This window comes from Sinocyclocheilus anshuiensis, unplaced genomic scaffold, assembly GCF_001515605.1.
Source record: "Sinocyclocheilus anshuiensis isolate Anshui unplaced genomic scaffold, SAMN03320099.WGS_v1.1 scaffold265, whole genome shotgun sequence".
In the NCBI taxonomy this organism is placed as follows: Eukaryota; Metazoa; Chordata; class Actinopteri; order Cypriniformes; family Cyprinidae; genus Sinocyclocheilus; species Sinocyclocheilus anshuiensis.
This window is the reverse complement of record NW_015536465.1, coordinates 47,905-63,258: the sequence shown is the minus strand read 5'-3', so window position 1 is coordinate 63,258 and position 15,354 is coordinate 47,905. Positions and strand designations below refer to the sequence as shown.

Genomic DNA, 15,354 nt, shown 5'->3' with positions numbered 1-15,354 from the left:
AATTAATCCTCTGCAGTGAATGGGTGCCTTCAGAATGAGAGTCCAAACAGCTGATAAAAACACAATAATCCACACGTAATGCAAGTAATTCATAAACGGCATGTCTGTAATTAACAGATCCATAAAGATGTTTTTAACTTTAAACCATTGCTTCTGGCTAAAATATGAGTTCATAATCCATAATATTGCTTTCTCCAGTAAAATGGTTGTGTTGTCTGAATCAGGAGAGAAATGTGCACAGATCAAGCACTGTTTACAAGCTAAAACAGATCTAAATAAATATGCCTTGATGGATTTGTTTCTTACAAACACAGCTTTTGGCTACATAAGACATTAACTGATGGACTGGAGTGGTGTGGATTATTGTGATGTTTTTATCAGCTGTTTGGACTCTCATTCTGACGGCACCCATTCACTGCAGAGGATCCATTAGTGAGCAAGTGATGGAATGCTACATTTCTCCAAATCTGATGAAGAAACAAACTAATCTAGATCTTATATGGCTTGAGGGAGTGTACATTTTCAACAAATTTTCATTTTTGGGCGAACTATTCCTTTAACTCAACCAATGGTGTGAGTTTGGCACTGTTTATCCAACAATGGCAGATGGGTGTTCAAGAAACCTGTCTGAATAAAATCATTATTTATTCAGCTTTTTGACAAAATATACTTCAGTTGGATACCACAAAAAGTCAATTTTCTGCTGCATTTCAACTTCCCATCAGAGCAAATGTGTGGTGTCACTAGATGTTTGCTGCGTCGCCGTCCCGTGCCTGACCGTTTCTTCGCTGTCTTGTTCCAAGAGTCTGTGATTCTGTAGTGGCGTATCTACAATGTCTACAGTGCTTCTCGCCTCATGGTCCCCAGAGGAAATGGCGACAACATACTGGTCGTCCTCTGCATCTGTGCTCTTGTGAACATCCGCCGTTACTACTGAAGTGTCTGTGGTTTGCCGACTACAGGAGGGTGAGGATGTGAGCACAGGGCCCTCCGCCGCCTCGCCGGGTAACTCCTCTTCCTCCTCGAGGAAGCTGGTGTTGATGTAGATGATGTCCTTCCTGCTGGAAACCACGGGAAGCTTCCCTGCCAGATTCTCCAGCCTCTTCCTAACCTGTGTGAAGTCGGGTCGGTCCACTGGATCAGCGCTCCAGCAGCTGAACATGATGCCATAACTGAAACACAAGAGCACAGGACATGCTATGAGATTCAGATTCAGTGCTGTTTAAGTCTGGGCTCTGGCTAGGCCATGCAAGGACATCGCAAAACAACAAAATGTGATTAATTTTAAAAGGGGGGTGATTCTGTTCTATACCCACTGTATGCAAATCTGCTATATTGTTATAAAGATCTCACTGATTTATATTACAAGCATCAGAATTTCATCTTACTTTTTAGCCCTATATCATCATCTGCACCAAATTGCATATTTTTGCTCAGTTTGGGCGTCTGAATAAAATTGAGCTGCTTTTCCTCCTCAAGTATGAGCTCCATATTCTCAATCTATCATACTATATGAGCCATAAATGCCTGATACATCAAATATGACACAAAACATAAAAACACCATATGCAAACTTTTTTTTTTGTCTAAATGTTCAATAAAATGCTCCATTTAAAAAATATATATTTCTTTCACATATCAGGCTTTACTGAGTTAATATTTTTTTTAAAGGTTCAATTTACCTGAGATGCAAAATTGCATAACATAATAAAACTTATTTTCAGAAAATGTATCTTGAGCTAAAAAAGAAAGTTGTTTCTGGTGGAGCAAATAAATCTATTTTCATAATAGACAACGTTTTCTTGTCTTTAGAATAATGTACTGGTGAAGTGTTCACTATAGTAAATATGGTCACTTTTGATTTCATATTAACATTTTTGTACAGGATATCTATGCACACTTTCAACACACAGTTTTAAAATTAACTCACAGTTCATCCAGACAGTCATTTGGTTGTTTCAGCCGGTTTCCCTCGAGGAGATAATCGTAAATCTCATGGTTTTGTACACCAGGGTATGGGGTCATTCCTCGAGTGGTTATTTCCCACATGGTCACTCCAAACGCCCACTAAAAATGACATTAAGAGATAATAAACATCAACAACTGTTGTAGACCTTCTGCAAAACAAGCTGCCAAAAACCCTGACTACAGCTGATAACTAGGAAGTCTGTGCCACATGAACAGGCATTTTCTGTATCAAAGTTGCATTACAGTTCCAAAGTATGAGGTCAGTATCATTTTAACACTTTTATTCAGAGAGGATTCATTAAAATGATCAAAAGTGGCAGTAAGAACTTTTATAATGTTACAAAAGATTTCTATTTCAAATAAATGCTGTTCTTCTGAACTTTATATTCATCAAAAAAATCCTGAAAATTTTTTTTTTATCACAAAGCGGTACACCCATTTTCAACATTGATAATAGTAAATGTTTCATAAGCAGTAGATCAGCATATTAGAATGATTTCTGAAGGATCATGTGACACTGAAGACTGGAGTAATGATGCTGAAAATTCAGCTTTGATCACAGGAATAAATTACATTTTACAATATATTCAAATAGAAAACAGTTATTTGAAATTGAAATAATATTTTAGAATATTACTGTTTTTACTGTATTTATGATCAAATAAATGCAGCCTTGGTGAGCGGAAGAAACTTTAAAAAAAAAAAAAAAAAAGGTATTTTGAATGGTAATTTGTGTAAAATAGAATGAACTACAAAGTTAACCGAGCAGTTGTAGAGACTAAAAAACAGCAGATATCTCATAAATTTGGATAAAACAGAACAATGAAGATGACTGTGATGACAGTTCTTACCACATCACTTTTCACCGTGAAGACTCTGTCAGCGAGGCTTTCCACAGCGATCCATTTGACAGGCATCTTGGCTATCCGGCCCTGTCTGTAATAGTCACCACTGTAGATTTTCTTTGACAGGCCAAAATCAGCAACACACACGCTCATGTCATCACGCAACCTGGATGAAATAAAATGTAAATTGCTTAAAAAACAGACATAAAAGCATTTTTAATGTTTTTCAAAAAAGTCTCTTATGCTCACCTATTTTATCTATTTTAAAATGTAATTTATTCCTGTGATCAAAGCTGAATTTTCAGCATCATTACTCCAGTCTTCAGTGTCACATGAGCCTTCAGAAATCATTCTAATATGCTGATTTGCTGCTTATGAAACATTTACTATTATCAATATTGAAAACTGTTTTTTTGTGGAATCCATGATACATTTTTTTCCAGGATTATTTGATGAATAGAAAGTTCAAAAGAGAAGCATTTATTTGAAATAGAAATCCTTTGTAACATTATAAAGTCTTTACTGTCACTTCTGATCAATTTAATGCAACCTTGCTGAATACAAGTATTAATTTCTTTACAAAAAAAAAAAAACATCTTAATGACCCAAAACGTTTGAACAGAAGTGTGAATAAAATGAAAGACTAAAGACTAAAATTAAATATGTGACCCTGGACCACAAAACCAGTCTTAAAGTGATAGTTCACCCAAAAAGGAAAATGTGATGTTTATCTGCTTACCCCCAGGGCATCCAAGATGTAGGTGACTTTGTTTCTTCAGTAGAACACATTTGATGATTTTTAACTCAAACCGTTGCAGTCTGTCAGTCTTATAATGGAAGTGAATGGGAATCACGGCTTTGAGAGTAAAAAAAAACATACACAAACAAAACCAAATTAAACCCTGCAGCTCGTGACGATACATTGATGTGTAAAGACATGAAACGATCGGTCTGTGCAAGAAACTGAACAGTATTTATATTGTTTTTTACCTCTGATGCACTGCAATGTTGTTCGCGTCTTCTTCTTCAGCCTGCGCCTGACGCGTCTTCTTCTTCTTCTTGCTTTACGGCGGATCACAGACTTATAAGTGCATTACCGCCACCTATCTCTCAAATGGACCATTGACACTCCTAATTGAGATTGTAGATAAGAGTGTCAACGGTCCATTTGAGAGATAGGTGGCGGTAATGCACTTATAAGTCTGTGATCCGCTGTAAAGCAAGAAGAAGAAGAAGCCTCACACGCTCAGGACAGTTCAGACTTTCCAGTGTTTCAGAGGTAAAAAATGATATAAATACTGTTCAGTTTCTTGCACAGACCGATCGTTTTGTGTCTTTACACATCAATGTATCGTCACGAGCCGCATGGTTTCATTTGGTTTTGTTTGTGTATGTTTTTTTTACTCTCAAAGCCATGATTCCCATTCACTTCCATTATAAGACTGACAGACTGCAACGGTTTGAGTTAAAAAATCTTCGTTTGTGCTCCACTGAAGAAACAAATCACCTACATCTTGGATGCCCTGGGGGTAAGCAGATAAACATCAAATTTTCATTTTTGGGTGAACTATCCCTTTAAGTCGCTGGGGTATATTTGTAGCAATAGCCAAAAATACATTGTATGGGTCAAAATTATTGATTTTTCTTTTATGCCAAAAATCATTAGGACATTAAGTAAAGATCATGTTCCATAAAGATATTTTGTAAATTTCCTATTGTAAATATAAATATATCAAAACGTAATTTTTGATTAGTAATATGCATTGCTAAGAACTTCATTTGGACAGCTTTAAAGGCGATTTTCTCAATATTTCGATTTTTTTGCACCCTCAGATTCCAGATTCCAGATCAATGAAAAGCATATTCATTCAGCTTTGAGATGCTGTATAAATCTCAATTTCAGAAAATTGACCCTTATGACTGGTTTTGTGGTCCAGGGTTACTCTGGCGCTACTCTGACGAAGAGACTGTAAGTTCAGGACACATACATGCAGTTGCGTGCTGCCAGGTCCCGGTGGAGGAAGTTTCTGCCGCTGAGATACTCCATTCCTTGAGCGATGCCAATCATGAACTTCAGGAGCATCTGTGTAGGGAGATACTGGAAATACAACACCACTTCCTATTAGACCGTCACAGTTTGGTTCATGCATGTAGTAGACAAACAGTAAAGTTGTTGTTTTTTTTGCCATCTTACCACAGCATCTTCCCTGAGACGGGAGCGAAGGAGGAAGCTGTGCAGGTCTCCATACTTCATGAAGGGAAGAACAACCATCGGTTTAGGAAAGTGGCCTGAAACAACCTCTAAACAAACACCTGTGTGAACAAATCAACATTATAACAAAAGATTAACATCATTTTTCTGAACATATTATGGATTTGAACACTATTTCATATGAATATCAGATTGTTTTTATTCTATTTGTTAATAATGAGCATTCAGTCATGTTTCTTACCCAAGAGTCTGATGACGTTAGGATGGTGAAAATCCTTCATGCAAGCAGCTTCATTCAGAAACTCTTCGATCTCTCTCTGGGAGAAGTTATCCACTGAAAGAGGCAGAAATCAATGATTAATTTCATATCTTTTATTATATCCTCTTCTTGGCCTATCTAGCTATACAGATATTTCATCTAATATACGTTTAGTGCCTCTGCAGGCCCTTGTAATGATCTATACAGGTAGCTGTTAGATTAGTTCATGCTACTTGAATCAAGTGTTGAATATGTGGCTAATATATTACCATAAAATCAGCTCTAAAATCACTAAAACAAGAATACTTCAAAATGCTAAAACTGTTTCTATCAATATCCAGATTAAAAATGTCCCACCACTGAGTCACGGAGGATGCACAGTTAATATTTATGACATAATTTACAGACACTTTTGTATTTGATGTTGATTTGATTTTAGGGAACACTCACAATTGGTTATACTGAGAATTCATTTTTTGAAGAATTGATTTAAATGAAGTTATTTACATACATTAATAAGATTCTCTCATAAGTAAAAACTTAAAATTAACCTAAAAAAATATCTGGGTGCAAATATGGCAATAACTAAAATTGTAATAAAATTGTAATAAAATAAAAACATACAAACAAATAATAAAAAAAATTGCAAAATAAAAAATACTTTTTTTCAAAATAAAATAAAATACTTAAAACTTTTTTTTTTTTTTAAATAACAACAACAACAACAATAAATGAAAAACTTTTTAAATAATTAAAAAAACAACTAATTTTAAATAAAATAACTACAAACTGAAACTAAAATGACTTTCATTTTTGAAACCCAAAAATTTGGACTCACATTTCATGGTCTTGACGGCAACTTTTTCCGACGTCCCATCAGGTTGTTTGAGATGCCCCTCCATCACAGACCCAAACTCACCTGTAAGAGAGACATCGGGTCATTAGCTATATCTGACACGAGCTGCAACACAACACCACACCAGACTGCATTCTCACCTTCTCCGAGGACTTTACCGATGGACAGCAGGTTCCTCATGATCATCACATCCTGGAGTTTGCCCTGAAGCTCACTGCTAATGCCCAGACTGGCAACTAAGAGAATGAAGAAATACTTTATAATCTATAACACATACTTGTTTGGAAACTGGACACAAGCAATTGATAAATACACTAATAATGCTTGACGTACGTGTGATTTCGATGGCTGAGCGGTTGTAGGATCTCTGAGGTCTGTACTCAACATTAGGAATGAGTTTATCGTCAGGTCCAAACAAACACCTGTAGAGGGCGCCAGTGATATACATTTATACATAAACAGACCTGACAACCACACAGCAATTAGACCTAACAAAAAAATTAAACAAAGCCCTTAATTTAGAACCTCATGATATTTTACTTTGTTATCAAAACCCATCTTTTTCTGATAAACATATTTACATTATTAATCTGTTAATTATCTTAGCAAAGTTTTATATTCAAAAGTCAAAAGTAATTCAAAAGAAACCATCATATATTACATTTTGTAACACTGATCTTAAAATATACTTTGAAACCCTTTCTAATATGAGATCACAAAATAAGAAGCTTATAAAAACAATAAAAATTCTAAAGCTTTTTAAATTTAAACTGCCCTAATGTATGTATTATTTTTTTATCCTGTTATTTATTATATATATATATATATATTTGTATTAATTTTGCGATTTTTGTTGTTGCTGTTGTTCTGTTTTGCATGCTTTGAGATGTGCAATGTTTCCCTATGTTTGCATTGAGCCTTTGTGTGATGGAACTGAATAAAGGGAGAAAAAACAAACAAACAAACAAAAAAACACACACAGCAATACAAAAATAAACATGTTTCATGTTCTTTTAAAGTTACAATTTGAAAAAAATATATATTTTTTTTTAATTTAATTTATTTATTTAAGTAAGTTTAAGCAAAACCAAATAAACAAACAAATAAATATTTTTAAAAAGCTGCCAATTGTGTAAGAAAAATAAACTTGTTCTCCCTTTGAATTAAGATTATATTTAAGATACTTAATATTAAGATACTTTTATTTATTTATTTATTTATTTATTTTTTAGAAAACAAGACTTAATGTCTAATGTTATTTTGCTTGTATCTTTGATGACTGGAACACAAGAAAAAACACTATTAAAAAGACTATTAAAAGACTATTTATTTTTAAAAATAAAAAAAAAACACTAAAGACATTTTTTTACAGTGTAAAACAATGTGCTAGTCGACTAATGTAGATCAACCAGTTATATCAGCACAAAACCAACAGTAACCAGCAAAAACTATGAAACTTCATGCTGGTCAAAGCTGCTATAGAAAAAAAGGACTATAAAAACTATAAAGACTATAAAAAAAATGACTAGAAAGCCACTGGCTCCTAAAATGCAACAGAAATAAAATGCAGTGCTGAAAAGAAGGATTTCTTGTACATGTCTTCCTAGTTTCTTTATTTTGCCTCCTTTTGAACTGGGATGAAGTAACTATATATTTAAACAACAACACTTTGTGAATGTTTGCCTTTATCTAGACACTGTCAAGACAATGGCAAAGCAGACGTTTCATTAACCCTGGTTTGACAACATACAAATACTAATTTTCCTGTCTGTCTTCAGTGCAGATTAGGTTTATTTTTGCATCCTTTGCAGCAATTTTAGATGCAGTCTAACAGACCTTGAACAGTTAACATTTGGTTAGCAACATAGTGGATCTTTAACCGCAAAACCACCACTGCAAACTATTGGTGAAGTCAGCCAGATGTTGTTAAAGGATTCCAGAGAATGCAGGAGATGTTGTCTCTAGTCTCACTCGCAAACAACCAGACATAATTTGAAGCTCGTTGCTCAGTGCTGCTTTGGCCAACTCTGTCCTCCAAAAGAAGGCCAACTTCCCCCCTACTTTTCTTTCCTGACGCCTTCAATTTCTTGCCCCAAGTACATTAAGAAGAATGTACTCTGATCTCTAAAATAGCCCTTGCTTTTCAGGTTTGCTCTTGGAATCAAGACATCTGAAAATCACACAGCACAGTGAGATTTAACAACAATTACAGCAATTAAACCTCGAGGGATAAAATGAAGTGCTGGGATTGCGAAATGCCTTTAAGAACACCTCAGAAAAACAACGCATACAGACACCGAAGACGGTAATTAAATGAAAGTGCATTTACATTTTTTATTATTATTATTTCAATTTTATTTTTATATATTATTTTATCAACATAAATTAAATAATACGAACTTTGATTTTGTGTTGACTAAGAAAAGGAGAAATGACAAAGAACTTACTGCAAATAAGAGCGATTGTGCAACCATATGGCCGTGAACATCAGTATCATCAACAGACAAAAACTGCAAGCAACTCCAAGAACGATGTACGCGGAGTCAGGATGACTGGGAAGCGGAGTCGAGGATGGAGACTCGGGCAATTCTGAAAGCAAAACACACATGCATTAATGAACAACAGCACTAACAATAGACTGGCATATGTACTTTTAACTAAGGTCAGCATAATACTAAACCTCTACAATGTAATGGCTAATATAGTATTTTATCCCCGAGCTGAATTCAACAGCGTGAGTTTTTCCTCTGGTAACTCATTCATCAAACGGGTGATGATGTGTCCTTTGTTTATGACCCTCTTTTGGTCCAAAATGTTGAGACAAGAGTGATTTAACTTCAACTGTACTTTCCCAAACAAACATCCCACTCAAGAGTCTACTATTTGTATTTAACTGACTGCATTTTATAAAGGTTTTGAACTTTATAATCAACTGGAAAACTTTTTAGGGGAAACTATGCATGCATCCACTGCAAATCAAGACAAGAGTTCAGCAGGATGCCTTCCTGAGTAAAGCAGTAATCCAGGTTTCCTGCAGTGCTTTTGAGTATAAATATATATATATATATTTAATTAAAACTTATTCCAGGAACTGCATTCAAATTGCAATGGACTGCATTTTTAAATTGGTCATTATTTTACAGAGGAAAGCTGCCATTTTCTTGTCTAGAAAATATGAACACATTAAAGCACCTTCTTAGGTAATAAAGACAAATAAATTAAAGCAAAAAAAATATATAAAATAAAAAATATTAAATTATAACATTTAATCAACCGCTTGGAGCCAGTATCCAGACCTCGCTTGTGAGCTTCTGCACATGCATGCACACTCATACTGACTCTCGGACAGACTCTTGGAAGACCCATGGACAACTAGAAGCAAAGGAAAAGGATATTCTGAGGCAGTTCTTGACATTTCAAGGAACTTCTGGACTGGTAGCCAAAGGGTCCCAGTGCAGCTGATCTTTCTATTTGGCTTCAAGAAGGTTTCGGAACATCTCGACATCTCTTGCGCTCTTCTCGCATACTAATTCTCCTGGTGACGATGCAAACCTGTACGGTTTTAAGATTTGAACGGACCTAAGATTTGGTCCACTATCTCTGACTAACTGAGATATGAAGCCATGCTCGCAACAAAGAACTCTTTAATTTAAAAGAGATATTTTCTAAATAGGAATATAAGTATATATACAGTCACTGTATTTTATTTGTGTGTATTATATAATTATGTAAATATATATATATAAATATAAATGATATAAAAATAGTCAGGTAAATATCACTATTTTTATTTTATTATTTATTTATTTGCAGTGTCACTGCATTGCTATATTTCATAACATCTTCCTAACAGTAAAACCCAGGTGTAGGTTCTAGCATCTCCTCACCAGCGTCTGGAACAAAGAGCCAGTAGCGTGATCTTTTGCTCCCTACATATATATATATATATATATATAACCTGCAGAACAAAAACAGAATATTTTTAATCATTGTACGGTCAAAAGTCTAGCAAAGAGCAGCGTGAATCTCCATGCTGGTCCAAGCTGGCTTATGCTAGTTTGGCATTTAGACTGAAGCATCTTAAGTTTACTTGATTATCCATATATATATATATATATATATATTTTATAGATTAAGAAAATATTTTATATTATTAGTAATATCATTTCAAGATGAACACTTACTGAACTGAAGCAACTTATCTTGTTAAAATACAGTTTCAGATATGATACATCATGCTTTTGAGGAATGTTTATTAGTTCATCTCTCAATCATCATTGTACTGCACAGGCACTGCATTATATGTTTTGATCATAAAACTGAGCATCTAAATATATTCTTGCTAAGATATTATTGGGAGATATAGATTGGCAGCTGGTATTTATGCAAGTATCTGCTATGCTGTTACTAAGATCGCATAGATTTACATTATAAGTTATAAGAATTTCATGTTTTTGGACATATAAATATACAGGGTTAGTTAACATCATGAGTTAACCAGCACAGCAGCATTTTTAAATACTATAGGCCACTCAAGTATCGTATCAACTCATTCTTCCTCTTTCAATTCAAAATCTGACAATATTACACAATACAATGTTGTATTAAGGAATAGTTTAGTATTACAGGAAAGAAAATCCTTTTGTGTGTAATCACACCAAAAACAGTGTGAAAACCAAACTTAAAGGCTTGATGGAAAAAGAGAGAAAAAAAGGAGAAGCTGTTTTTGTGAGCCATGTGCTTGCGGGACGCAGGAAGGTTAACACACACACACACACACAGACGCATGTGACACATCCATGGTGCTGGTTGCGTAAAGTTGCCATTGTCACTCCTGTTCCCAAAATCTCTCAGACATGCTGACACTTCAACGAAAACCAAGTCAGTAAGTCTTCACATGCCGTTAGTAGCTTTTACATCCACAAATAAAAAAAAACTGCATCTGCAGTTCTCCAAAAACAAGAAGTGAGTCATTCTAAGGGCCCTGAGACGTACACGTAGTGTGGTTTAGGGTATTTAGGGTGTGTGCATGTAAATGTCTGCCATGCCTCTGTTCAGATTTACACTGCAATTAAATTTGTTTTCCTAGTCAATCCTTCCTTGAACCATAAGCCTGAATGTCCTCCAGGTGTCTCGGGATGAACTTTTTAATGATTATCTTAATTTCTGCACATTTCTGTTGGCCATGCATGAGAAGCAACACAATACATCAAGGTTAAATAGATGCTAGAAAGAAAAATAAACCAAAAAGAAAAAATAAAACCTGGCCCAGTCACTGCGATGAGCCACTTCTGGTCGTCTAGCACACATAATTGCATCCTGTTTTTTTTTTTTTTTACAGGTCCTGAAGTTTTTCAAGGAACCCTCGGCTTGCTGTCAGAAAAGCCATTATATTTAAACCCAGCCTTAAACAACACACTTTTCAAACTCACCAAGAAATTGATTGACTAAAACACTCTCAACTTACTGAATATAAACCTGATCACCTCCTGCAGTGCATTACAGTCTCAATCATCTAAGGATCTGCAGTGCACTGAATAAATAAATATTTATTTGGATTTCTTCAAGGGTTTAGGGTCTAAACCAAAATATATTCCCAGCTACCTGTAATGTAAATGTACCTGTAATACAAAGCCTTATTTAAATCAGCATAACTGAACTATACCAGGAACTGGATTAGAATTGTGCAAAACAAAATAAAAAAATTACAAATATATATAATTACCCTTTACCATAGTTATCATTATTATTGTTGACTAAAAATAGCTATTAAAAACATTTTTGTTGATTAAAATAAAGGTGCAAAAAATAAAATATAATTACTAGATGAAAAACTAAACCAAAACAATTAAACTAAAAGTTTAATTGAAGCACTAAAATTGCTAACGGGAAACAAATAAAACTGAAATAAAAATAAATAAAACCTAAAAAGTAATATTAAAAAAAAAATAATAATAATAATAAAATTGATATAAGCACAAAAAATATACAAATAAAATCTAAAAATAAAAGCTATTTCAAAATATAAACAAAAACTCTAACAGTATAAAAATAATATTAAAATAACACTGCCCTGTACATGCTCTTGAAAAGTGTTATGAGATTGTCACAGAAACTTACAAGAATGTGCACGTAAAAGTCTGCTAGTTTTAAAGTTTTTTCCAAAAACCCAAACATAAATGTAGGTCAAAATCATTCACTTTTCTATGAGCAGATGTTACATGACGAACTAATAGGTGATTTTGTTGAGGGAGAGCAACAGGTGCTGTTCGGAGAGCAGCTGTGAGTGAATGCATGACACTCATTTCCAGTTACTGTTGTGTTCACAGTATGAGATCACACAGGTCAGTCACGGCAGATTGTTAATTCCAGGTCACTCAGTGGTGAGTCATGACAGACGGACAATAACAAATGACTTCTCCACACACTGTCGGTTTCCTGCTACCAGGCCAGAAACAGGAAGTACACATTGTCTACTAAATGCCATGCTGTAACAAAACCACTCCCATATGATAGGTCACTGGTCATTGACAAAGACCACACACAGTTGAGAGGTGACTATAGGCACATGTTCAGTGTAATAAGTGCAGATTTCTCAACTTCTTGTTACACACCTGGCCTTGAAAACAATTCTAGTTGCACATACAACCCAATCTGGGTTAAAAAAAAAAAAATCTATATATAGTCATTATTTTTCCAATTGTACTTGCGGTGGAGAAATGACATACTTCTCCTTTACACAAATAGTTCACCCAGAAATGAACGTTTGTTGAAAAGGCCATCGGAGATGTAGATGAGTTTGTTTCTTCATGGGAACAGATTTGGAGAAATGTAGCATTACATCACTTGCTCACCAATGGATCCTCTGCAGTGAATGGGTGCCGTCAGAATGAGAGTCCAAACAGCTGATAAAAACATCACAATAATCCACACCACTCCAGTCCATCAGTTAATGTCATATGAAGCCAAAATCTGCATGTTTTTAAGAAACAAATCCATAATTAAGGCATTTTATCTTCGCCATATTTTAACTGGATTCCATGCTCCATAATAACGCTTCCTCCTGTGAAAAAGTCTGTTGTCTCTCACTTCAAAATCCACCAGCATATTTGTTTAGAGCTGTTTTGGACTGTTTTCACTTGTAATTGTTGCTTGATCTGTATATATTTCTCTCCTGATTCAGACAAGGTGACTTTTTCACTGGTTAAAGCAATATAATGGATAGAGGACTCAGGTTTTAGCCGGGAGCAACTTTTTAAAGTTAAAACACCTTAATGATGGACTTCTTTATAACAAACACACCGCTTTTCACTTCACAAGACATTAACTGATGGACTGGACTGCTGTGGATTACTTGTGGATTATTGTGATGTTTTTATCAGCTGTTTGGACTCTCATTCTGACGGCACCCATTCACTGCAGAGAGGATCCACTGGTGAGCAAGTAATATGATGCTACATTTCTCCAAATCTGTTCCCATGAAGAAACAAACTCATCTACATCTCCGATGACCTTTTCAACAAACGTTAATTTTTGGGTGAATCTGACGGTACCCATTCACTGCAGAGGATCCACTGGTGAGCAAGTGATGTGATGCTACATTTCTCCAAATCTGTTCTGATGAAGAAACAAACTCATCTACATCTTAGATGGCATAAAGGGGTGAGTACATTAAGCAAATGTTCATTTTTAGGTGAACTATTGCTTTAACAAATATCAGACATTGCTAACTGATCTGCAAAGATAAAAGCATAACATTATTATGAAAACATCTGCTTACGGGGCTTTCAATAATACAGCTGAACTCAAGCAGGCTGGCATGCCGAAGGAAACTGTAAAAATAAATGATCTCAGACTGACTCTTTCATCTAAGAAACAAGAACAGCTGTTTTATTGTAAATTCTCCAGCTAATTTCCTCACAGCTGGTGAAAGTGACTTGTTATCTCAGATCTTAAAAAGCACCATGTCTGTGGAGCAATACTGAGCTAAACATTGCTCTGGGCAACTTGGGAGAAGTTGGTGAACTGAGCAATAAAAATAAATGGTTACATCCAGGATATCTAGATACTATAAAGTCTGTTTAGGGGGCTTTGCTGTTATTCTGAGAGCCACAAGACTCTTAAATTATTTCCAATCAGACAGAACAGATGTGAGAATGTTTACTTCAGTTGCAACCAGTGTTATTTTAGTATCCCTGATATACTTTTAGTTAATATTTTGAATGAATTTTATTTGTAAATTTTCTGTTTTCATTTTATTGTTAAAGTTTTAGTTATTTTGTTGATTTTTTTTTTTATGTCTATATAGTTATTTTTTTACTTTAAATTGTACTTTATCTGCAAAGAAGCAGTCACCAGTTACAGACTCTGAAATATATACTCTCTATACATACAAGCTGGGACAACATTGGGATTCTAATGATTTTAAGCTGATTTCTAAATAAAAACAGACAGTGCAAAGAGTTTTGTGAGTGAAAGACAGAAGCAGAAGAGATGATTCTGTTTCTCAGTGATTGATGTTTAGTAAAGTCAATTTTGTTAGTACACGAAACAAAATGAGCAAACCCATGTACTAACCTTGTTTGTACGTGTTCCGTGTTTAATTGTGACATCATATCTTTGCAAGATTCCATTCAACTTGTCAGGGGGCGGAGCTTCCCATCGGATCATCAGCATGGAATTGTTCACATGAACAGTTAAGTTTTGGGGAGCTTCTGATGGAACTGTAAAATTTGGAAAAAATCATCATTTATCATTTCAGATAAATCATCTCTTGAGTAGCATGCAAAGCAGATGAACAGACAAAAAATTACTTCACATAATTATTTTATCTAAGAAGGCTTTTTCTTGTCTAGACTTTGTAAAAATATGAAGGCATACAAGGACCTTCAAAAAATAAAATAATGAAAATAATAAAATAAATGAATACGCATGGAAATAATGGTTCCCATGGAAAAATTCGAAAGAAAAAAGCCATTCTGAGAAATTAAAAACACTTTTGTTAATTGAAATAAAGCTGAAATAAAATAAAATATAAATATCAGATGAAAAACTAAACAAAAAATAGAAATAATTGAAATAAGTTTAAGTTGAAGCACTAAACTCAACAAATTGGAAATAAAAACTAAAACTGAAAAAATAAAATAAAATAAAAAATAAATAATAATAATAATATTACATGAAACACGGAGTATATATAATATATATATATATA

At 34.4% G+C, this 15,354-nt stretch overlaps 1 protein-coding gene across 1 annotated transcript in view; it reads right to left on the bottom strand.

Moving 5' to 3' along the window:
* Positions 1 to 453: 453 nt before the first annotated feature.
* LOC107688548 (tyrosine-protein kinase Mer-like) overlaps positions 454 to 15,354 on the bottom strand; it is a 33,957-nt gene continuing 19,056 nt past the window's right edge. The window contains exons 7-19 of the mRNA XM_016486281.1: positions 14,718 to 14,863; positions 13,872 to 13,875; positions 10,028 to 10,069; positions 8,588 to 8,729; positions 6,474 to 6,562; positions 6,281 to 6,376; positions 6,123 to 6,203; positions 5,267 to 5,359; positions 5,008 to 5,126; positions 4,802 to 4,911; positions 2,820 to 2,979; positions 1,931 to 2,067; positions 454 to 1,172 (exon numbers count right to left, since the gene is read on the bottom strand). Coding sequence (XP_016341767.1) covers positions 722 to 1,172; positions 1,931 to 2,067; positions 2,820 to 2,979; positions 4,802 to 4,911; positions 5,008 to 5,126; positions 5,267 to 5,359; positions 6,123 to 6,203; positions 6,281 to 6,376; positions 6,474 to 6,562; positions 8,588 to 8,729; positions 10,028 to 10,069; positions 13,872 to 13,875; positions 14,718 to 14,863 — 1,670 coding nt within the window. The 3' untranslated portion in view covers positions 454 to 721. The remainder of the gene's footprint in view (positions 1,173 to 1,930; positions 2,068 to 2,819; positions 2,980 to 4,801; positions 4,912 to 5,007; positions 5,127 to 5,266; positions 5,360 to 6,122; positions 6,204 to 6,280; positions 6,377 to 6,473; positions 6,563 to 8,587; positions 8,730 to 10,027; positions 10,070 to 13,871; positions 13,876 to 14,717; positions 14,864 to 15,354) is intronic.